A 25,736-nucleotide genomic window follows, 5' to 3' on the forward strand; every position below is an offset into this window, starting at 1 on the left:
CGGTGGTGGGGCTGATGAGGGCGGAAACCCCAACCCTTCAACGTGCCAGCCCAGTCTTAAACGGGGCAGGTTCGATGACTCTCACCAAGGGGACAGACGAAACGGACCAAAACAGCCGGACAGACACGAACGAGGGAGACTTACGCAGGCGCGATCCAACAACACCTAAATGTCACAATCACCCTCGTTCCTAGAGCAGACATGACGATGGCGATGACTCTGCAGGAGCAAATCCAAGAGGAGGTTTTCGAGGCTCATATTCCTGGAGTTCCTTTAACACATGCGCCCACCTTCTCAGGAAAAGCCTTCCTTAGCGAAGGCGTCCTGAAGATGTGGTGCGAGGACGACCAAGCCCTCCAATGGATGAATGCAGTCTTACCAAGACTAAAATCACCAAGGGAGAGTTTCAACATAAAAATAATAAACCAGCGCGACATCACAAAGAGCATGGTGGGGCACTCTACGTGCCTAACTACCGGGGAGAGATCGGTAAATTACACAGGATTCTCCTGCGGCAGAACCTGAAATATGATGTTAGCAGCTGAACCTTACACAACTTTAAAAGGTCTACAGGGAGAACTCCTGGAGTGTTCCTAGTATTAGGCATACCCCAGGAGAAGATCGACACCATACTGGCCAATGTCAGGAGAATAGCTTACTCCACTGAAACGATATATCTTAAGTTCTACGTAGGCAAATAGCTTAGTGATGTACCGCCTAGTCAAACTAACTACACAAAACAGGAAAAAATCTGAAAAAACTGAGACAGACGCATCTGCAACAAGAACTATACAGACAATATGTAACAAACCACCGGATTTTGAACAGTACCGCATCCTTAACAAGTGGGATGCAATGGGAAGAGACGCGCCCTGATCAAGCATCACACTGCAATGGGAAAGGGCATCAGGTACAGTCACGACTGATACAGACGATGACGACACAGCGGACTCAGCTCCGCTATATACATTACTGGAGAAATGTGTCCCTCGGGACGCATAAGACTCCCACACAATCAATCACCTTCAGTAATGTAAACATAGTACAGGCCAACCTCCAGCACAAGATCATCGCAACGGCTACTCTAAGCAAACAACTGGAGGGGGCCGAAACCATTGTACTGATCCAGGAACCGTGGATCAAATGCGTATGTGGTTTTGGCAACAGCCACTGTAAGTTACTTTACGACAAAAAACAAACTCCACCGAGAACTTGAATTTAAATACCTCGCTGTATTAACGACAATATTAACACAATTCTGTTTCAGAGACATAACAACAATAAGAATACAAAATGAAACAGGATAACAAACCGATGCAAGGACAAGATCACTAGTCTTGGCATCGTTATACCTGCAGATAGAAGAACAAATATCACCAAAGAGGTCATAGACCTCATAAAACACTGTGAGGGCGAAAATATTGACCTTATAATCGGAGTGGATAGCAAGGCACATCACACCCTACGGGGATGCAACGCAAATAACAAAAGTGGTGAGCAACTTGAAACATATTTACAAACGACAAATCTTATACTCGTAGTTTTTAGCAAAGGCTCGAAACAAACCTTTACGAGCCGTTCCCAAACAATAGTAGACATAACCTTGGCGTCTAACGCTGCAATGGACCAAAGAAGAAACTGGTATTTATCTGACTATCTTACATTGTCTCACATTCGAACTGAACTTGACCACCGCACAAGATACACCACGGAGAAATCCGAGGAAAACAAACAGGAAACTATATAAAACACTACTCAATAACAACTATGAGAACGAGAGCGAATTCCATAATACTGCAATTGAGACGACAAATCAAATAGACAACAAAGTGACGCGCATAACCAATCTCACACGTCATGTTACATAAAAGCCCTAAAGACATGCACAACAAAACAAAAACCACTACACGGCATGGTGGACCCCGGACCTCGAAAGGAAAAGACAAAATCTTAGAAGACTGTTTAACAGAGCTAAGAACACCAGAAAGGACAGAGACTGGGGCACATTTAAATATCAAATCTACAATAAATCAATAAGGCAGAAAGACACAAAAACCGGAGCCGTTTCTGCTCAAACATAGAATCAAATGAGAAAGCTAACACTCAACGACGTCAAAGCTATTGCTGGACTGTCACAAAGCTCTAACAAAACTCGCAAAAAACACAGTGACCTTGAGCTGGATAAAAAGCACAGCGGAATCTTAGGTAATGAAGCGGCAGACGAACTGGCACAACGGTCAATCACATGGCCAAGTGCGGAAAGGAAGGAAGAAGAAGAAGAAGAGACGAAGCTCTTTAGGGTAACCCCTGGCCCACATCTCGCCCTCCCACCAGCCTAGAGGCAGCCCCCAGCTGAGATACCGATGCGCTTCCGCGTCACCTCAATGGCTTTCAGCGCCAGCCGCCCGCCCTCTATCATGAGTGAGTACCAGCAGCCCTCACACCTCACAATTTCACCCGGTCAGTGTGAGAGATAACCGCCCACCCTCAGTGATGAGTGACTCCTCGCGCCATCGTATATTTTTGAGCTGAAAGAGATGCTTAACATTCCAGGCATACTTATAGTCCAAGTCCTGGAGAGGCCCTGCGCAATGCTTCAACTGTCAAAGCTGGCGCCACAGTTCCTTCGCCTGTCATCGCCAGGCCTGCGTCCGCTACAGAGACGGCGACAGGAAAAGCTGCCCCCGGCCCCTGGAGGAGCTGGCTACGTGCGCAAACTGACTCAGCGCCCACCCGGTCAACTACGTTGCCTGCCAAATCCTCCGAAGGGAGGCTCGAAACAAAAAGGCGGGCATGGTCGCGGCCACGGTCAAGCGCCGAGCAGCACCGCCGCAGGACACCAACGCAACTGGCGTCACTATCAGGACTCCAGCGAACGACACCAATCCGCGGGTCGCGTCTGGAGGACCTGAAGTCCCAAAGTATATCAAGAAGAAAAGGAAGCCATGGAAAAAAAAAACAGCCGACACCTGAGCCGGAGAATTCATTAGCGCATGTTGGAAGTTCCTTTCCATTCCTTTCAGCGCTTTCCGGAGGCAATCCCAGGCAGCGAGGGTTCTAGCGCACCGAACACGTTTATGGAGCGGTGACAATGGGGGATTTCTTGCTCCTCCATGCTTCGATTGTGATTGTGGGGATGCGGAGGCCGAGAGCGTAAGACGCGGACGGCTGCGGCGTGCCCGGTCGCGACACCTCCCATACCCATGAATGCGCTTCCTCGAGCCGGCACGAGGCACGGGGTCCGAGAAGTTGGTGCGTTTACGATTATCGTGTTCACTACTTATAAGTAGGTATGGTATGGTGGTAAAAACACAGAAAAACAAACACTGATTCACTATGCCTGTAGATGCCAGCACGCGCTTGCCAACTTATAGCTTGGCAATTCGGATTTGTGGACACATACCATAATTGTACGTTTTAAATCGAACACTGAAAAAAACTTGCAAGTCAGTGTCATGTGAACGTAGCCTAACGCCTATCGAATTATTAAAACGCATTCTTGAAAATTAGTCAACATCTCTACTCAGAAGAACAATGAAGATAAGACTTCTAGACAGACATTGCTACAACCAACGATTTTATACTATTAGACATGCTACGTGCCTACATTTTACATTTAGCTACTCCACTGAGCGCACACATGCGCAATTTCGTGTGTGTTTACTTACGTTATATACAACGTGTCCCAAAATTCAACGATAAGCGGGCGCCAAAAGATTGACCTGCTCATGAGCACTTAAGGAAAAATAATAAAAAAAATATACCTAAATTTTTTTTTTAGTTACAAAATAAATTTTAAAATTCTTTGAAAATTTACACCTTGTATGATATTTTGAACTACCGCAGCTACAATTTCTTAAATATGCTTAAGATTTTTTTTGTATCGGAACCTAAGTAGTACTACTATTCACCACAACTCTTAAAAACACCACAATGCCCGCAGTTTTTACACAAAAAAATATCAAAATATTTTTTTTCCCTCAAATTTTTAAAGATTTTTACTTTCAGTCTACTTTGACTCATGGTCTTGCAAAAAAAAGTATGAACACCGCTATGGCAAGTTATTTTCAAAGTTGACGCAACTAATCAAGATTTCAAAATAGTATAATACCCTAGGATAACTAGTCACAAAAAAAAATATGCGTACCATTTGTAAACAAGAACCAAATTTCTTAATTGTTCTTGTTGTTAGTAATAAATTTTACTATGTTCCAAAAATGTGTTTGTTATTTTAATTACACAACATTAAAGTAAATGTTCGAATTGTTTTCCACCGGCATTAATACAGGCACGACATCGCCTTAAAAACGACCGTTTTATTTTTCGCGCATATCTTCTAGCATTGATATGTGCCGCAGCCTGAGTGATTTTTTGCCGAAGCTCGTCCAATGTCGTAATCGGTTTTGCGTAGATCCTGTCTTTGAGACAACCCCAATAAAAGAAATCCAGGGGGTTTAGGTCGGGTGATCGGGGTGGCCATAGGATAGGACCAAGTCGCCCGATCCAACGCCCCGGATACTCGTGGTCTAGGTATTGTCTCACAGGACGAGCGTAGTGAGCTGGGCAACCATCATTTTGATACCACATATTTTGAAGGTCGCTTAGGGGGACGTCTTCTAGTAATTCTTGCAAATCATTTTGTAAAAAGTTCAAATAACTGTCCCCATCTAAGTTTCCTTGTAATTCAAAAGGCCCAATCACTTTTCCATTTAAAATGCCCGTCCATAAGTTGACCTTAAATTGATATTGGGATTTGTCTTCTCTCATCAGGTGCGGATTCTCATTGCTCCAGCTGTGTAGGTTGTGAAGATTTAAATAGCCATCTTTCTTGCAGGTTGTTTCATCCGACCATAGTACTTTATCCAAGAACTGAGGATCTTCCCGATGCTTTTGAAGCATCACTCGGCAAAATGCGATCCGCAGTGGATAGTCCCGTGATAGTAACGTTTGTACACGTCTGTAATGATATGGGTGTAGCCGATGACGTTTTAGTATTCGATGTGCTGAACTTTTTGGGATTCCCGTAGCTGCTTCTATGGCACGCACTGAGGTAGTTGAATCAATGTTTATTTCATTGAGAACTTCTTCATCGCATTCCGATCTAGGTCTTCCAGCGTTTCTTCTAGCTGACGGCAAACGACCCTCCGAAAACGCTTGATGCACATTCATAAATACCCGATAATCTGGATATCTTTGAGCGTTTGGGTACCTTTCTCGATACAATCTGCTAGCAGCGTTAGCATTGCACCGACATTCTCCATAAATGAGATGCATGTTAGCGTATTCCATCGGCGTGTATGGTTGCGGCATGATAACGCTAAACAGTCCAAAATACACCAAAAGTCCAATTCACAAAACACAGGCACAGTCCAAAATAATGCCAGGTCAGTTCAGTTTGCAGATCACTTAAGTCCAGTCCAAAATGCAAAGCCAAAAGTCGTTAGTACGAGAGCCACGTCAATTGAATACGGAAAGTTGCGCAGTAAACAAAGGAGCAGAGCGTACTGACTTGCTGGGAACAGGATTTTCTTTACCTGCATCATTGTCATTCAACAAAGAACATCTGTCTATCCCTCTCTAACGTATACTTATCGCTATCTTTCTCTCTCTCTCTCTCTCTCTTATTTTTAAATGTTATCGTTCGTTCCATTAAAATTCTAGGAAATTGCAACGTATGACTCACATCATTTTGTGCATAAAGTAAAAGTGATTTCTAGGAGCAAAAACATTTTAGAAATTTAGTTCTTGTTTACAAATGGTACGCATATTTTTTTTTTGCGACTAGTTATCTTAGGGTATTATACTATTTTGAAATCTTGATTAGTTGCGTCAACTTTGAAAATAACTTGCCATAGCGGTGTTCATACTTTTTTTTGCAAGACCATGAGTCAAAGTAGACTGAAAGTAAAAATCTTTATAAATTTGAGGGAAAAAAAATATTTTGATTTTTTTTTGTGTAAAAACTGCGGGCATTGTGGTGTTTTTAAGAGTTGTGGTGAATAGTAGTACTACTTAGGTATCCGATACAAAAAAAATCTTAAGCATATTTAAGAAATTGTAGCCGTGGTAGTTCAAAATATCATACAAGGTGTAAATTTTCAAAGAATTTTAAAATTTATTTTGTAACTAAAAAAAAATTTAGGTATATTTTTTTTATTATTTTTCCTTAAGTGCTCATGAGCAGGTCAATCTTTTGGCGCCCGCTTATCGTTGAATTTTGGGACACGTTGTATATAGTTAGACATCCTATATATAGTTTTCACATACAACATCAGCATCGTAGACAATATTTAGGTATTATTTTTTATATAACTTTCTTGTTTTACACGTTGTTGCGACTAAATGAAATTAAGACAATTAGCCACCTTTATTCGCCTCAGTTTCGACGCGCTAGTGACATGTCTAATAGTATAAAATCTTTGTCTACAACATATTTTACAAGGAACATCCAACCGCCAAAGCAATGACAGTATTGTTTAAGCACCTTTTTATCTTATGGGTCTTCAAGTAATACTAATCATAAATGAAATAATATAAATAAATACTATCTAGTCGGTACATCTCAATCTTCCAAAATTGCCTTAAATGGTGTAACCCTACCAGCTTGCTCCGATTTTCGGTACCTCGGATCGCTTTTTCAAAACGATGGCAATGTGGACCGAGACGTGAAAAGTAGAATGAATGCGGGATGGATGAAATGGCGACAGGTCTCAGGTGTACTATGTGACCCGCGAATGCCTCTTAGACTTAAGGGTAAAATATACAAAACGTTTGTAGGACCTGTCGTGCTGTATGGATCAGAATGTAAACGAATGCATGCGAACGAAATGCGTATGTTGAGATGGATGTGTGGTGTGACAAGAAGATAAAATAAGGAATGAGTATATAAGAGGAAGTCTGAAGGTGGCGCCAGTAACAGAAAAATTGAGGAGTAGAAGGTTAGCTTGGTATGGACATATAATGCGTAGAGAGGAAAGTCATATTACTAGAAAAATGTTGAATGTGCAAGTGGAAGGTCATAAGAGGAGAGGAAGGCCAAATAAGAGATGGTTGGATTGTGTGAAAGAGGACATGTGTGTAAAAGGAGTGGATGATGAGTTGACAAGTAATAGAGACGAATGGAAAAGATTGACATATTTTTCCGACCCCACTTAAGTGGGATAAGGGTAAGGAGATGATGATGAAATAAATACCATCTAGTTGCTAATCTTTCCCGGTTCAATATTAATAGTTATATCACCAATGCTATTCTTATCTAGAACGTTACTATTAAATGTTATAGTTATCTGTCCATCTGTCGGTACGTTGTTGTCTATGTCCTGTTCGCACTCCTTCAGTATAACAAGGGGTGCTTCTATTTGTTCCACAGGGTTGGGATCTACCCCGTTGATATAGTGCACCGGGTAGTGGCGTTTAAGCTCCCGCATGAGGCGGAATTTCGCCTGGCATACTGTGCATCTGGAAAAGAATATTCGTAATTAGAATCTATACTAATATTATAAAGCTGAAGAGTTTGTTTGTTTGTTTGATTGAACGCGCTAATCTCAGGTACTACTGGTCCGAATGGAAAAATTCTTTCAGTGTTAGATAGCCCATTTATCGAGGAAGGCTATAGGCTATATGTTATCCCCATATTTCTACGGGCAAGGGAACCACGCGGGTGAAACCGCGCGGCGTCAGCTAGTTAATCTATAGCAGTTGCGAAGGATGGAATATTGACGAAGGTAAGCCATCCTAAAGAAAAGGAAATTCATACCGCTTAATACAAACTCTGGTTTCTAATAAATCCATAACTCCATATGTTCATACTCATTACAATCCTGAAAATATTATAGAAGCAAAAATTCGAATGGATGTATGTTTGTTTGGTTGGATGTTTGTTACTCTTTAACTTTACTACTGAAAATATTTGGCTGAAATTTAGAATGGGAATAGATTTTACTCTGGATTAACATTAGCTACTTTTTATCTCCAAAAAATCCATTAATGCCCGAGATTTGCGATAACCTGATGATTTTGACCGAATGAATGTTTGTTACACTTTCACGCCTCGGCTACTAAACCTATTTCGAACCGCATTTTGTGGTAAAGAAAACACCTCTAGCAGGTCCCAGGACCGCACTAAACAATTAATGATAAACAATAATCACCATACAAAACATTATCAGTAATTGCAATACAAAACATTATTACTAACGCGACAACTACACTGTTAACGGCCGATTAGCACAAAATCACTAACGTGACTGGCAGCGTGACGGTGTCTACGCTGTCTAACAAACAACTGAGCTCAATTCATCAAATACCCTCTTATTTATACAAATACTGATACCTCCCCTCTACAATAACATAAATAATGAATGTTAATACTCCCTGTAATCGAAGAACGTGTAACATACCATCCTTACTCGAGAAATACGCAACAATCCTTCTTCCTACTAATATTATAAACGCGAAAGTTTGTATGGATGTTTGGATGTTTGTTACTCTATAACGCCGCTACTACTGAAGCGATTTAGCTAAAATTTGGAATGAAAATAGATTTTACTCTGGATTAACACATAGGCTACTTTTTTTCCGGGAAAAAATCCATGGTTTCCCGAGATTTGCGAAAACTGATGATTTTGATGATATGTATGTTTGTTACACTTTCACGCCTCGGCTACTAAACCTATTCGGAACCGCATTTTGTGGTAAAGGAAATACCTCGAGCAGGTCCCAGGACCGCACTAAACAATTAATGATAAACAATAATTACCACACAATACATTATCAGTAATTACAATACAAAATATTATTACTATCGCGACAACTACACTGTTAACGGCCGATTAGCACAAAATCACTAACGTGACTGGCAGCGTGACGGTGTCTACGCTGCCTACCAAACAACTGAGCGTAATTCATCAAATACCCTCTTATTTATACCAATACTGATACCTCCCCTGTGTAACAAAGCATCCTTACTCGAGAAATACACAAGAATAGGCTATGTGATACAATAGTACTCACTGGTAGATGTTCTGTCCGAGATGCGTGCGCACGTGCTTCACCAGGTCGTTGCTCTGCGTGAACGCGCGCGGGCAGTGCGGGCAGCGGTACGGTTTTTCGCCCGTGTGTATACGCTGGTGACGTTTCAAGTGGTCTTTTGATGAGAACCTACAATAAATTCATGTAATAATAGGCTAGTTGATATTTGTATAACCCCGATTCATGACTATACTATTTAACGGCCTCCGTGGCGCAGTGGTATGCGCGGTGGATTTACAAGACGGAGGTCCTGGGTTCGATCCCCGGCTGGGCCGATTGAGGTTTTCTTAATTGGCCCAGGTCTGGCTGGTGGGAGGCTTCGGCCGAGGCTAGTTACCACCCTACCTTACCCTACCGACAAAGACGTACCGATAAGTGATTTAGCGTTCCGGTACGATGTCGTGTAGAAACCGAAAGGGGTGTGGATTTTCATCCTCCTCCTAACAAGTTAGCCCGCTTCCATCTTAGACTACATCATCAATTACCATCAGGTGTGATTGTAGTCAAGGGCCAACTTGTAAAGAAAAAAAAAAGATACATGTTATGCTCAGATGCAGAAGTGTATCTGAACAACGCGCAGCACACATTGGATCCCCAGCAACACTCCACAAGGCGTTCGGCGACCTGGACGGTCTGCTAGGCTTCTGGAGCGAGCTCGGTTGGTTGGAGCGACTCCAGTGTGGACCAGCACCGAAGGGACCTTCATACAACAGCCAAACCTTAGTGGCCAAGTGCGGAAAAGGCCCAGGAAAAGAAGAAGAGGCTAGTTGATACTTCATGTAAACGGTCTTAAATTGATCACTATCATTCTACTAGATTCAAAAAAATTATCGTACTTTTTGATATATAAATACATAATAATAATATTTAAATTATTTTTGACAGTATGAGCCACAACGCTGTTGGCCATTATGGTCTATATTTTATCATTTCAGGATGTCACATTAACACTAAATCTTAACTAAACGGTTAGTTTGACTATTAGTACATCAAGTAACATTGTGACATCACAAAATGGGCGACAGCATTTTTGACATTTGGAAAAAATAAATACATAATATTTTAAACATGTATTCTACTAAATCCTTAATTTTTATAATTGATATTGATATATTTCGAACCCTCATTCACTTACTACAAATGTCAATGTAAATTAATATTATTTATTTATGTTAAATTAATGTGTCAACTACAATAAATTAATATTATTTATTTACATTAAAATTTGATACTTGTCAACTACCATATTATATTAAATACCTCATAGCACAGTTGTCGCAGGCAAACGGCTTGATGCCCAGATGTATGAGGGAGTGTTTCTTCAAGGAGTTTGGTTTAGTGAAGCTCGCTCCGCAGACATCGCATTTATATGGGTGCACTCCTGCGTGAGTGTCCATGTGGGATTTCATTTGCCCTACAATTGTAAATTAATCTACACTCAAATAATATTATAAGTTTGAAGAGATTGTTAGTTTGTCTGAACTATGATGACTAATAGGAGAACACATAGAACAAAAATAGGAAGAAAAAGGAGTAAGGTCTCTTAAGGATTAATTAGTTCCTGTAGAGATGGTTGGATTGTGTGAAAGAGGACATGTGTGTAAAAGGAGTGGATGATAAGTTGACGAGTACCCTATACGAGTTTTAAAAAAATACAAATCACACAGTAATGCCATCTGTCAAGGGATTCCACACTGACGAAGCCACAGTCGTCGGCTAATTTTTTAATCACACTTATATTATAAAGGCAAAAGTTCGTGTGTCAGTTTGCTCCATCACTCACACCACAACTTTTGTATAGATTTGGCTGAAATATTGAATGGGTATCATAAACGCAATGCATACCCTGAAATTTTTATTATGTGCCTGATAAGACGGAAAAAATTTCCATTCTTTGCAATTTGTACCTATAGTGCATAAGTTAAAAACCTTGTAGTTGGATTAACACATAGGCTATTTTCTATAAAAAAAAATTACATTAACAAACAAACGTTCTGCAAATCACAAAAAAAAATATAAAGCAAAACTTTACCTTTACCTTTACATTACCGCAGTGGCTGGCCAAGGTTGGATGGAACTCACAAAAGGGACAAATAGAAAAAGATGGAGGAGGCTTATAATTAATTTATGTATTTAGATAAATATATAGATTAGTTAGAATAGTTTTAAGATATTGTTAAGTACTATCTAAATGGGAAAAATAAAGCTTATTATTATTATTATTATTATTAAAACTTTACCTTTAGTACAAAAGCTCTTAGGGCACAGATTACAAGTAAATGGCTTCAGTCCAGAGTGCCGCTTCAAATGTTGTCTCAGATTGGAGCTGTTGCTGAACCCCTTGCCACATTGGGAACAGAGGAAGGGGGTTTCTCCCGTGTGAGTCCTTTCATGGTCTTTCAGACTACAGAGTTGTGTAAATGCTGGAAATTTAATAACAATTAGTGCTTAACTATTATGTGTGGCAGAGAAAAACTCAGAGTAGAGTCCAGGGGCTGGTGTAATCTTGAACTATCAATAATAGTATTTTAGGCCTCAATAGCTCAGTGGTACAAGGGTTGTATTCATCACCGAAAGGTGGTGGTTCGATACCCAGCCCTGGACTGTTGTTGTACCCACTCCTAACAGTCTTTTTTGACAAATTGGAAGAACGGGAATAATAGTCATACTTAAAAAAAATAAAAAGTACATTCAAAAAATTACATAATCAAAAAAAATTTTGAGTTTACCATGTGTGTCACATATTTTCTTTTTCATGTGTGGTACATAAAATAAGTACTGGATATGTTGGATTAAAAATTTAGTCGCTTGGCTATAGCTTGGCAAGTTCGTTGATGACACTCCCGTGGTATGCGGACGACGGGGGGAAAGGACTGCGCGTGTGTGAAGTAGTACGCGCGGGGCAGAGGGAAGGGCTGCGCGTACTACTTCACACACGCGCAGCATTCAAAATAATTGTGTAATGTGTATACAGAACTTGAGTATAGTTTTAAATTATGTACAAGGTTTTAGGTTAATTATTTAAAAGGCCGGTAAATAATATAAGCTGTCTTCTAATACAGAAAAAACTTTCACCTTTCTCACACTGCGAGCAGGCATATTTCCTTACACCATTGTGTTTACTGAGATGCATAACCAACTGATCGTGACGTGTGTAACTGCTTGGGCATTTGGTGCAATGGAATGGACGTTCGTCAAAGTGCAACTTCACATGCCTTCTGAGAAGCGTCTTCAAGCCAAAACCTTTGTTGCAATGACCACAGTAATATGCACCCTCTGTTTTGATATTCATTTTCACTTTGTGTTTTTTTAAATGTGATCCCAGGGATCTCTGCTTTTCAAACACAATATGACATTCTGGACATTCATACTGCTTGCTTTCAGACTTCATTATTAATAGGTCACCATGTTTTTTGTCATTATTGTGATTTTCCATATGTTTTTTTAATTGCTGTTGAGTTGGATAACTTATTAGACATTTGACGCAGCTGTAAACTTGTTGTAAATCAGAATTCAATTGAGTATGTTCTTTAAAGTGTTGCAACATGGATTGTTGATTATCAAACAACATACCACATTCGGAGCATTGGTAGTGTTCATTTATACTGTCAATTTCAACTTTCACTCCTAAGTCTCCAACTGCATCATTCAGGATACTATTAGTTAAACTGGGATCACTTATATTATCATTGTGACGTTTATCTAAATGTCTTTGTAAAGAGGCCTGTTTTTTAAATATCCTCTTACATAACGAACATGGAAATTTTGGGTTTTCGTGATTTGACAGGTGTTTTAGAAACCTCTCTCTTTTGGTAAACTTCTTATTGCATACATTGCAAATATACATTGATAAATTATCATCAGCTTCAACTTTCGCTGTGTGTGTGTCATATTCATATATGAAGTCCTCATAGGAATGTGTATAGTCAAAATCACTTTCATATTTCACCTCTAATTCTGTTTCATTTTTAATAGTGCATGTTGAAGCTATCTTTTTTAATTCAATTTCAGAATTGAGTGCTTGAGCCCGGAATGTATACATTATTTGCAGATTTTTTAAACATTCATTGCACACATTTTGAGGCAGACCATCACCTTCATCGATCTGAAAAACAAATAAAATTTAATTTTTATACCCGCTAATGATGAGCAAGACATGCATAACACAAAGGGAATATCAGAAAAATAAAATTTAGTTCATAACTCAAAAACGACTACATGACTATGACATGATCATAACTAAAAAATTAAAACCATTAACCATTAACCATAAACATATAAACAACCACTATAAAGCTCACAAAAACATGCCTAAGCTACCAAGCAACATACCAGGTAACATAATTCTGATAAAAGCTATTTACTTATTATTCAAACACAGGTGAAAATTTAACAGTTTACAGAACAGCATTAACAGTTTACAGAACTTGTCGTTGAATAGTAAATAAAATGTGGAGGTATTCACAGCTGCAGTGGGTTATATAAAATACGATTAACCAGATAATTACTATGAAGAGCTATTAAAACGTTAGAATGTGATCAAATTACAGTGTGCTATGTTGGCACAAACGCCTGTAAAACTGATTTAAACGTAGTAAGCCACAGTTACCTGCAATGTGATGGTATCTTTTAGGACATCTGCTAATTTTAACGAGCAATTGTCCTCGATTTTCAAAGGGCCAAACAAATTAATGAGACCAACTTCATTATTCGTCTTCATACAAGTACGGCACAATCTTTCGAAGTCTAACATTTTGAATCTATTTTACAGCACTCGTTTAAAAATATCACCTAATAGCACTGTAATCTCAAATAATATTATTTTTTGCAAATAGAGCTAAATAAATAACAATCCATCACTTCTTTTTTTTTTTTTTTTTTTTTTAATTTATTTAACGGCCTTGGATACAAGTCCTTATAGGCCCTGCTTTAAATATTACAATTTTTCTTAAAAATAATACAAAGCACTTAAAATTATCGTCGTCGTCGTCTAAATATAAATTTACTACTGTATTTTACAATTTTTCTATTGTGTTACTAATGAAATCTAAAACAGGCTTATAAAATAAATGGTTCCTCAACAATTCCTTAATGTGGCGGGGATCACACTTAATTTCGTTTTCTTCCTTTACTAACTCTATCGAACTTGCTAATATTATTCTTTGTATACCAAAAGCTGAACACTTGAAAATTATGTGATTGATATCTGCGTCGTCTTTTTTACAGTACATGCATTTGTTATCTTTATAAATTTTTAATTTGAATAAATGGCTTGGCACTAAACAGTGACCAAACCTTAGTCGGTTTATTATTGATATGAATTTTCTTGAATCCCAACTCATTTTGTTATACCATGGCTGCATCGGTATTTCATTTTGTATGTCTGCGTACCAACATCCTTTACTTTTACTAGTTTCTTTCCAAAGTTCATGCCAAAGCAACTTCTGTCTCTTCTTCACTTCATGATAAAAGTCTGTAAATGGAGTTTTGATATTGTCTGAACAATCTTCATTAAACAATCCTTGTCTTGCTACAGAATCAACCAGTTCATTGCCCGCTATACCTCTGTGGGAGGGTACCCAGACAAATTCTACGTTCATTCCAGTTTTTCTTATGTCTAGTAATACATTTTTAATTTGAAAAATAATGTATGAAGACTTATAACTAAAATTGAAATTGTTAATAGCTAAAAGAACACTTTTGGAATCTGTTACTATAATACAATTATTTACACTATGTAAAATTTCCTCTTTTATATAAGAAATTGCTTTTAAAATTGCAAAAGATTCCGCAGTAAAAATACTACATCGAGAATTTAACTTAAACGCTTTACTAAATTTTTTTTGTGGATCATAGAAAGCAGCACTTACAAAGTGCTGATTTTTAGATCCATCTGTATATAACTTATAATAATATTTACAATTTTTATCAATAAACATCCGGAAGTCTATGTTTGACGTAATATTCAACAAATGAATTTTATTTTTCATAATCAAGCTCTCAAAGGAGCAAGAGTACATGGGCCAGGCGTTACTAACATTTATGTTAGTGGCAATATTATGCATATATGTCATAATAATAGATATGGTAGGTTGTTTACCTGCCAAAAGTGAATTTGCAGTCGCTTGTAAAGATTCAGTAGTAGATTTAGTTACAGTTAGTAGACTATTTGGAAGCAAAAGTTTGTTCACTATTGAAGAGCTCGATGATAGAGCTTTCAAACAAAATCTTTCAGCTAAATATATGCGTCTTACAATTAAAGGAGAAATACAAGTCTCTACTTCCATTGAATTAACAGGTGTAGAGCGCATAGCCCCACTTATTATGCGCAAGCCAATGTTTTGAATAACATCAAGTTTTTTTAATAATGTGGAATTGGCTTGCATATATGCAAGGAAACTATAATCAAAGTGACTTCTGACCATGCTTTTATATAATAGAGATAGGACTTTAGGATCAGAGCCCCAAAACGTTCCAGTCAAACATCTCAATAAATTAATGCCTTTTAACGCATTTTTGCTAATATAATTAATATGTCTGTCAAATTTTAATTTATTATCGATAATTACACCCAAAAATTTCTTTTGATTTACAAATGGAATATCTGTACCATTATATTTGATGTTATTCCCCACTGGGCTGCCAAAAATCATACATGAACTTTTGGAAGTATTGATATTTAATTTTAACAAATTTTTATAATAAGACTGCAACTGGAACAGTGCCGAATTAATAGTATTTTTAGCTATTTCTATATTTCTATTTACACTATACATTAACAAGTCATCCGCAAATTGTAAAATTTTAACATCTCCTAATAAAAAATTTTCAATTTGTGAGGTGTATAAATTATACAAAATTGGTGACAATGCTGAACCTTGCATAAGACCTTTACTAGTTTGGTTTATCCCATGGAGTATATTATTGTACTTAACATAAAAGTGTCTATTATTAAAAAAATTTGAAAGCCATTTTAACATTTTTCCAGGGATACCGATTTCATGAAGACAATTGATGAGCTGGTTTAAGTCCACATTATCATAAGCACCCTCTATATCCAAAAATATACATACTGCTGTGGATTTAGACAATTGACAATTCTTCATATCATATATAAATGAAGTTATACTCTCTGATGCGCTTTTACCTCTACGGAAACCATATTGAAAACCTGGTAATAAATTATTAGTTTCTACAAAGTAGTCCAATCTTAGTTTAAGCATTACTTCAAACAATTTTCCTATGCAAGAAGTCAGCGATATAGGTCTGTAAGAATTGCAATCGTCTTCAGGTTTATCTTGTTTCAAAATTGGTATTATACATTGAATCTTCCAACTCTCTGGAATACATTGAGAAAGCCATAACTTGTTAAAAATATTAAGTAAAGCTATTTGACCTGCTTTATGTAACTTTTTAAACATTATATAAGGAATGTCGTCTAATCCTGGTGCAGATTCCTTTCTTGATTGAAGTGCTATATTGAATTCTGCATAGGTGAATGGATTTAGTAGCCACATGGAATTTTCATTGTCATTGTTGTATTCAAAAACAGAGTTGATTAAGTTTGTGTTATTATTATTCTGTTTAAGTTTTGAGATGAAATTTGGAATCCATACATCATTTTTAAGTTTCGGTTGGTTATTTATTCGTTTAAATCTTTTCATATAATTCCATATATAAGTTATAGGAGTGTATCTATTAAATGATGAACAAAGTTTATTCCAACTATCTTTCTTTGCTTTTTTAATGATTATTTTTTTAAGTGCATCTATTTTTTTATAATTTATATAATTTACCATTAACCCTACTCGCCTATATAATTGTAAAGCCTCTTTGGAATTTTTAACCGCTACAGCACAATTTTCATCCCACCAAGGAGCGGGAGCTTTAATAGTTCTTGGACCCTCAAATTTAACAAGCGGAATACATTCTTTTTTTAAAATGTTCAAAATTTCACAAAATTTGTTATATGACTGTAAAGGATCTAGTTCATTAAATGTCATATACTCAAAATACTCCTTGGATTTCTTAAAATATTTATCCCAATCTGCTTTATTATATAAAAATTTCTCTACTTTATCATTGACAGAATATTTAGATGGAATTAAGTTAATTTTTGTGAATGTGGGATAGTGGTAACTACCCAAAGTGTCTACACCTACTGTCCATTCACATAACGGAGCGAGCACTGGGCTCACTCCAGTTATGTCAATAGCAGAACTATTTGCATATGGTCTCTGAAGTGTAGTAGACCTACCAGAATTTAATATGCACAGATCCTGTTCATCAAAAATATCAAATAGGCTTCTACCTCTTGAATTTGTACTATGGCAACCAAAAGAAATATGATGTGCATTAAAGTCTCCTGCTACTAAACAGGGCTTTGGCATATCACTGATGATACTTTTAAGTCTATTGATTTTACATTTATTTTTATTTTTAGGTGGACAATAAACACAAAGTATTGATAAGTCACCAACATTGGTTCCTAAAGAAATTGCTATGGATTGAACATCTTCATAAAATTTTGTTTTCAGAAGTTTATATTTAAATGTATTTCTTAATAAAATACCTACACCACCATGTTCATTCTTTGCATTTTTTCCAACAAAGTTATAGCCTGGGATTTTTACAAGATTACTAGAGTTTTTAAGCCAAGTTTCATTTAATAATAAAATATCAATATTTTCCTGTGTTAAAAATGTTTTTACTAAGGGTTTTTTATTATTAATACTCTGAATGTTATGTTGAGCAATAATGAGCTTTGAAGCCATTAAACTTTATTCAAATGTTTCAAAAATGCTTCTTTAATTTTACTTGTGCTTTTTATGTCATTTGAGTTTCCTATAGTAACTAATGTATTAATTATTGCGGATAATATTTTTTTATTATTAATGATATCTGAATAAGAAATATCTAAATTTTCTTGTGTGTCTAGTTTAGATTGGTGGAATTTTTGCTGTATTTGTTGAGGCTTCGGGAGAGTAGGAAAATTAACACTATTAATTTCAATTACCTTAGCATAAGATTGTTTATTTTTTTCTAATCTCGCTGCCTTTATAGGGCAAGTTTTGGATATGGCTAAGTGAGCTCCACCACAATTAGTGCACTTCAATGTATCAGCCGTGCATGCTTTGTAGTGGTGTTCACCAGCACAGCGTGAACAGACCTGTATATTTTTGCATATTTTCCCATAGTGATTAAATCTCATACATTTAAAACATTGCATTAGTGGAGGAATATATGTATAGACCTTATAACGCCAATTGTCTAAATATATATATTGTGGTAAAGTTGTTCCTGCAAAAATTACACTAATAGTTGACAAAGGAACAACATCGTCTACAACCTTTTTCATGAATCGTCTTACACCAATAATCTCACACTCTGAAGAAAGTTTATTAAATAGTTCATGGTTACTGGACTCTTTAGGTATAAACCTGACAACCCCCACCCTCTCCACAGAAGATGCCGGGATGAAGGCACGAAGATTGTAAACCGTTAGGCATTCATGTTTGAGAAAATCATTGGCTGCTGTTGCTTGTTTGAATACTAACATTATTTTGTTAGCATTAATGCGCCTGCTCTCATAGATACCTTTTACTTGTTTAAAGTATTTGGACACAACTAATGGGTTTTTGTTCCCCAATTTAATTTCCGCCTCACTGCTTTCCACAAACACTGGGAATTCCGCGTTAGTGCTATTATCCGTGTAGGCTCTGCTATAACCTGCCTTTATATAGGGTTTATATTTTAAACTCTCGTCCTCACCAGACTTATGCACTTTACGTTTTTTTCTGTCTAGCCTTTCGTAGGCATCACCATCACTGTCTGACGGCATTTTGCCTGATTTAATTTACATTTGTACACTTTATTTCACACGTATATTACTGAAAAAGTTTTAAATTAAAATTTTCAATTTTAAAAGCGCGCTTCTCGATTCCCGCCAAAAATCGAATCCCCCATCCATCACTTCATTTACAGTTTTTCACAGATGTTTTCAATTTTCGATCCTGCAAACGCAGACGACAAATTCAATGTACTCCACAGATTAATAGATACTCTACCACACTCTCCTCTATGGAAATGGATTCATTATTTTCTTGTTCGAAGTAGTGACACTTGACAATGATTGATACTTATAATCAGGCCCTCCCAACCGTAGAATAAAAAATGAGAATCCTCCATCCTTTACTAACAAAAGAGAGAGATATCTCCATCCTTCTCCTTGTTATGGGCTGTAGTAGGTGGTGGCCATGCCTATCTCTTTCACCTGTACACTTAAATAAACTTGCACACTGTTACAATTCTAAGTATCGAAGAACTGATGTGATTGGTCAAATTTACACAAAGAAAAATAATAGCTTTTATGAATGAAAGAGAAATGTGTTTATACCACGTGTGTAAGATAGTTTTGAATTTGTTGCCTCGTGCCTGCGCCGCCATTGTAATTTTACTGCGAAAGATTGGTTTTGACTTTTCAATAATTGAAATCATTGAAATTCGCATGAGCGCCGCTGGAATTACTAATAATAAGGATAAATCTTTCTTGTTAATTAATTATCTTCACTATTTAAATAAATTTTGATTTATAAAAAGATATACAATGTAGTTCGATTCGTGCTTGGTTATTGATAAAAGTAATTTTGTTTTAAATGTGTTATTCCCAAGTGTAAAACGCGATCAAATTACGTGCTGTACCTTTTACTGATAGTGATAACACTAGATGGGAGGCATGGTTCATCAATTGTCCAATATTACGGAAATATACTCGTAGGCAGTTAGAAAACGTTAAAATTTGTGAAAACCACTTTCTACCCAGGTATGTAATTATTATAGATTGACAAAGGATGCTATTCCTACTTTAAATTTAGAAATTACACTATCTACTCCTAATCAACCCCTTCAATCTGATCCAAATACTATTTCACCACCATCTGTAATTTCAAAATTTCTAGATTTTTTTCCATTCATTGTAATGAATTCCTGTACAATAGTTGACCATATTCCATCTACTTTTACATTACATACAGACAGACATCTTCAAACCCATTAAATTTCAGAAAGTCAGTCTGACAGTGGTAAAGAACAGTTTTCAATATTGTCTCCGGTCAATGTTATTGAAAATTCCAATTTACAAACTGATGTTGAGTCTACTTTACAGACTTCAACTGCGAGTCAAGCTGATTCCATACCTGCTAATTGTGAGTCTGCTTTAGAAAACATACCAGTGCACGTTAGGTCATATAACAGACTCAAGTCATGTAGAAAGCTAGATTTTGTTCATAGAGTTCCGGAAGATAAGTTTGAAACTCTTCATAAGAAAAATTCACGTCAAGCTAATAATAATCATTAAAGAAACAACTAAAAAATAAAACTCAACTTAACAGATTAAAGGCTAAATATCAATCTTTAACTAAATTAAAACTTTTTGTATCAAAGTATCCCCTGTTAAGTCATTTTGAAAAGGTATTAGTAGACTCACAATTAAGATTATCTGGTGTTAAATTCAGAGGTGCTAGATATATCTACCAATGATGAAAAAATTTTTGCACTTTCCTTATCTAAAATTAGTCCAAAATGTTATACTTTCATACAGGTGTTATTCAAGGTTTTGAGGATATAGGAGGTGGTGTCAGAAAAAATAATGTTGCTGATTAAGTTTTAGTTTTTATGCTGTGTGGGATATTTTATTCTTGGAAACTACCTTTAGCTTTTTATTTTGTCCGAGATGGAATTAAAACTTTAAATTTAAAAAATATTCTTAAAGAACTTCTTGATGCCATATTTAAATCAGGATATGGAGTGAGATGTACTGTCTCAGATCAAGGGTCTGCTAATGTTGCAGCAATAAATTCATTAATATCTGAGATTTACTTATTAACCGTAATAATAGTAATGGTCCTGATAATGTCTTTTATTATATATATAATAATAATAAAATATATCACATGTATGATGTACCACCGTATGTACAACGGCCAAACCTTAGTGGCCAAGTGCGGATAAGGCCCAGGAAGAAAAGAAAGAAAAAGAAAGTACCACATTTATTAAAATGTTTTCGAAACAATTTTCAGAAAAAAGACCTACTTATTGGTAATCAACGTGCACAGTGGTCCATCATTGAGGAGCTCTATGCTACAGATGGTGAAGCCGGACGTGCAAGAACCACAACCCTGACGGATAAACACATTAGACCAACTTCTTATGACAAGATGAAGGCAAGTTGTTTTAATCCCTTTTTAATACCTTTAAACAAGCATTCCTTGTGTATATACAAGCTGAATCTCTGAAAAAGTTCCAACAATTTAAATGAAATTTAATATGCAGGGGTTTCGGAGGTTTACTGTTAGTAGGTGCGCCAAAAAAAATTTGAACAAAGCTCACAGAGATATTCATATAATGCACATGTATGAGACAAATATTTTAGCATTCCATGGATTCATGGTGATCCTCTCGCACCTTCTATGGTGTACAGATACAGACTAACTACATAGCCATTTTTAGTCAATTCATTTGTTATACTACAGCCTTTCTTAATGAGTACTGTTTACCAACAAATAAATTAGAAATGAAGGTAGATAACACTTGTCTTTTTATAACTTATTTATTTTAAATTATGTATGGTTTGTTTATAAAATGTTATATAAAATATATTTACCATATCTGATTGTTCTATGGTAATTAATCAAATTTATTTTCATTAATTTAAGAGCAAGTTAATTATAATTATTACTAGCGGACACCCGCAACTTCGTCCGTGTGAAAATCGAAACACACTTTCAACCCTTTCGCCACTTCTATGTATATTTTCATATGTTTTATATCACACCATCAAACTTCACGAAGATTTTGTGTGTAAGTGTGTAAGTATGTTGTTGTATGATGATGAAGATTAAGGACAGTTAATGGAATTCCTCAACAGTTTTAAGTAGCTACTTTGTGATTGGGTTTGATTAATTTGTATTGATGAGGAGTTTTCACCTAGATGGGTTGTGACTGTCATTAGGGGTCTGGTTAGGAATACGAAAGACACTTAACGGAACTCTTCAACGATTTACAGTAGCTACCTTGTGTTAGGAATTTAAGTTGTGTAATCATGTCATCTCTTTTTATTTTTATTTATTTATTTTATAACAATATTTATATTAGATATAATAACATCACCATTAGTTAATGACCAGGATTTCTCTCTGGGGCACGCAGGTCTGAGTCTGACACCACCAAGTGTCTCCTGCTACTAAAATTTCTCTTAAAAAGTTCAGTGCCACATCACACGACGTCGCGTGAAACGGCCTTTTACGCTGAGGCCGGTAACGCGACGTCGCGTGTCAAACTTGATATTCGTGTTTCTACACCTACTAAAATTGTCAGTTCACCAGAAATCATGTTGAAGTACGTCATTTTATTTGGACGGTGTTAAGCTGTTATGGAACGGCCTTTTATGCTGAGTCCGGTAACGCGACGTCGCGTGTCAAACTTGATATTCGTGTTTCTACACCTACTAAAATTGTCAGTTCACCAGAAAACATGGTGAAGTACGTCATTTTATTTGGACGGTGTTAAGCTGTTATGTATCAAGCCACAAAATGTGTGAAATTGAACTTTGAATGCAGTTTAGTTCAAAATTTCATAAAGAACACCACCGTATTATTATAATAATATTGTCATCTATACTTGTTCATATTTTGGTTACATTGGTACATTATTGCAATCTAATCAGATGGTTATATAATTCACAATCAAACTATTGTATTTAGCGTTTATGTGATATACTGCACTGGGTGTAAAGGAAAATAATCTATTGCGCTATTCCTATTTTTGCCTTAATGTACTATCCCTCCTTGATACCTACACATAATTTGTTTTTAAATACAACCGACTTTAAAACTTTAACGTACCCACGCAACTAAAAAGGGAAAAATAACATTATAATAATTTCTACCTATTGATCACTTTGAAGTCGGTGTCAAGCCTGTGATCTATTAATTCAAGGCGTATCGTAAAGATTTTTGTCTCAGACATTCTTTTTGTCATTCATGTGGTTTTTTCATAAACGAAAAAAACGAACAAAGTGATTCATAGGTAGAAAATATTATAATGTTATTTTTCAGTTTCGTGGGAACGTTAAAGTTTTGAAGTCGAATCTACTCAGCATTAGAATTAAAATCTACGAGTTATCAATAAATACTCTGTGAATCCTTACTTTCTAAACATACTAATATTATACAGGTAAAGTTTGTGGGATTGTAAGGGTTAATCTCTGGATCTACTTAACCGATATTCAAAATTCTTATAACACTATAAAGCCTCGTTATTTGTGAGTGTTAAATGCTATAATTTATCTCCGTATTCTCACGGGAACGGGAATTACGTGGGTGAAACCGCGGGGCTAGTCTATACTAATATTGTAAAAAGGTAAAATTTGTGAGGTTTAAGAGGGTAGACTCTGGATCTACTGAACTGAATTTAAATATTCTGTTAATAATAGAAAACTACATTATTTATTAGTATTATAAGCTATATTTTATCCCCATACTCCGAGGAGAAAACCGCAGAGCGTCTGCTGAAAAATGTTTGAGGAATTGTAAGGGGTTATCTCTGGATCTACTAAACCGATTTTGAATATTTTTTTACCAATAAAAAGCTACGTCATTTGCGAGTGTCGTAGGCTATTCTATCCACATATTCTCTCGGAAACGGGAACTACGCGAGTAAAACCGCGGGGCGTCTTTTAAAATATTATAATGAGGTAAAGGTATTGTAGGGGTAATCTCTGGATGTACAGCACCGATTTTGAAAATTTTTTATACCACTAGAAAGCCACGTTATCTGTGAGTGCCTTAAACTATATATTCTCCTCATACTCTTAAGGAAACGGGCATTACATGACTGAAACCGCGGGGCCTCTACTAAAATACTATAAAAAGGTAAAGTTTTGGGTATTGTAGGGGGTAATCGCTTGATCTACTACACCGATTATGAAAATTATTTTAACATACTAGAAAGCTCCATTATTTGTTAGTTTTACAGGCTTCATATTCCCACGGAAAAGAGAATTACGCGGGTGAACCTGCGAGACGTCGGCTAATGATGAATATATCACCCCTATTTTCTCACCCTTAGGGTAGTAACTTTTTTTTTAAACTAATATGAGACTAATTTTGAAGTCATATCTTATAAAAGAAAAATTATTAAAATCAGACTATAATATAAAAAGTTATTCGTGGGTTTACTTTACAATTAATGGGTAGGTATACATTCAATTAGGGTTAGATTTTTTTTCGTATTTGAAATTTATATGGGACCTAATTCGAAATATATTTTTTTTCATTATATTTCCTTTCTAACAAAACAAAATTATCAAAACGGACTGCTCAGGATTGTGATGTTTGGAAGTCCCTACAAAAGGCCTATGTCCTACAGTGGACGTCCATCGGCTGATATGATGATGACGATGATGATAAATTTGGAAAAAAATCCAACGCTATGGTTAGGAAAACAGGGGATGATTGAGTGTATACCCATTAATTGTAAAGTAAAACTACGCAGAACTTTCTTATAGTGAAGTAGATTTTGATTTTTGATTTGGCTAGGCATTTCACCCAAGCACATAAAACGCGCTGCCTTGGCCCACGCGCCTAATTATACCACGCGCCTAATTATACCCTTCGGCCGGGGGTTTGTGGTAGGGCCTCCGACCGTGGCCACCGCATTGTACCCAAGCACATAAAAAGCGCAAAATCCAGCCGCGCACCGAATAGCTCAAAGCAAAAGCGGTACCGGAGCGGAAAAATAGCTCACAACGCGTTCTGGTCACAATAAAACATCAAATGTCGGTCTGTCTGTCTGTCTGTGTGTATGTTCGTTATAGGAACAAAAACTGCTCAACGGATTTTAACGAAACTTGGTACAATTATTCTTCATACTCCTGGATATAGTATACTTTTCATCACACTACGATCAATAGGAGCAGAGTAGTGAAGGGTAAACGTATGTAGGGAAAACGGGAGAAGCTACTCCCGTTTTCGTAAGAAGAGGTTTAAGGGCGGACGAAGTCGCGGCCATCCGCTAGTCTTCTAAAATAGTAGATTGTTATACAAGGGGCTAAAAAGACCCATTATATACGAGGTATTTTTAGGGCCCGAGACGTAAGGCGAGGGCCGACTAAATAGAAACCGAGTTTATAATGGGTTTAGCCCCATGTGTTACACTCTGCTTTTCACTACGATTGCGAGAAAATAAAATAGTTTAGTACATGTTCAATGATTTATTTTAATTGAAAATTAAATGTACAAAGTCTACAATTTCGGATATTAAGGACAATGCTTTTACCCGGTAACATAATATCCGACTACTGTGAAGATGAATAATGAGTATGCGAGGTAAACGTGGGAGATAATAGTTTAAAAAACTCCTTTCGTAAGTGAATCCATTCGTTGTTGTTTTCTCCACTTATTAAATTTTTCGTAGGTATTCGTAGGTATCGTAGGAAAGTATTTAAGTAAATGCGTTTCGACTTTGATGGTAACAGATTGAAGATTTCATCCATCTCCAAATTAAGATCACCATTCTCACTAGATGAAAACAACAATAACAATTATTGTTGAAAAATATGTAAGTTACGGTCACAAATTTACAATGATTTTCTGTAAAAAATCAAGTGTGTATTATTCACGCCAATTGTTTTTTAAATTCCCGCTTTT

General features: G+C 36.5%; 1 protein-coding gene and 1 long non-coding RNA gene across 2 annotated transcripts; one reads left to right on the forward strand and one right to left on the reverse strand.

Moving 5' to 3' along the window:
- Positions 1-7,026: 7,026 nt before the first annotated feature.
- LOC112055008 (gastrula zinc finger protein XlCGF26.1) lies at positions 7,027-14,244 on the reverse strand. Its single transcript, XM_024094973.2, has 6 exons — positions 13,640-14,244; positions 12,106-13,135; positions 11,271-11,453; positions 10,291-10,444; positions 9,013-9,159; positions 7,027-7,458 (listed from the first exon to the last, which is right to left on the reverse strand). The coding sequence occupies exons 1-6, from the start codon at positions 13,781-13,783 to the stop codon at positions 7,197-7,199; spliced, it is 1,920 nt and encodes a 639-aa protein (XP_023950741.2). The 5' UTR covers positions 13,784-14,244; the 3' UTR covers positions 7,027-7,196.
- Positions 14,245-14,844: 600 nt separating this feature from the next.
- On the forward strand, positions 14,845-21,250 carry LOC128198832 (uncharacterized). The gene is made up of 3 exons (XR_008251544.1): positions 14,845-16,204; positions 17,474-19,852; positions 21,108-21,250. It is a non-coding gene; the product is annotated as an uncharacterized LOC128198832 (long non-coding RNA).
- The last annotated feature ends 4,486 nt before the right edge of the window (positions 21,251-25,736 follow it).

Source organism: Bicyclus anynana, chromosome 16 (genome assembly GCF_947172395.1).
Source record: "Bicyclus anynana chromosome 16, ilBicAnyn1.1, whole genome shotgun sequence".
Classification (NCBI taxonomy): Eukaryota; Metazoa; Arthropoda; class Insecta; order Lepidoptera; family Nymphalidae; genus Bicyclus; species Bicyclus anynana.

Coding starts and splice junctions, on each gene's coding strand:
- LOC112055008 (XM_024094973.2), bottom strand. CDS start 13,783: ATGTTAGACTTCGAAAGATTGTGCCGTACTTGTATGAAGACGAATAAT. Junction 11,454..12,105: donor CTGCTCGCAGTGTGAGAAAG/GTGAAAGTTTTT, acceptor TTAAATTTCCAG/CATTTACACAACTCTGTAGT. Junction 10,445..11,270: donor TAAGAGCTTTTGTACTAAAG/GTAAAGTTTTAA, acceptor TTACAATTGTAG/GGCAAATGAAATCCCACATG.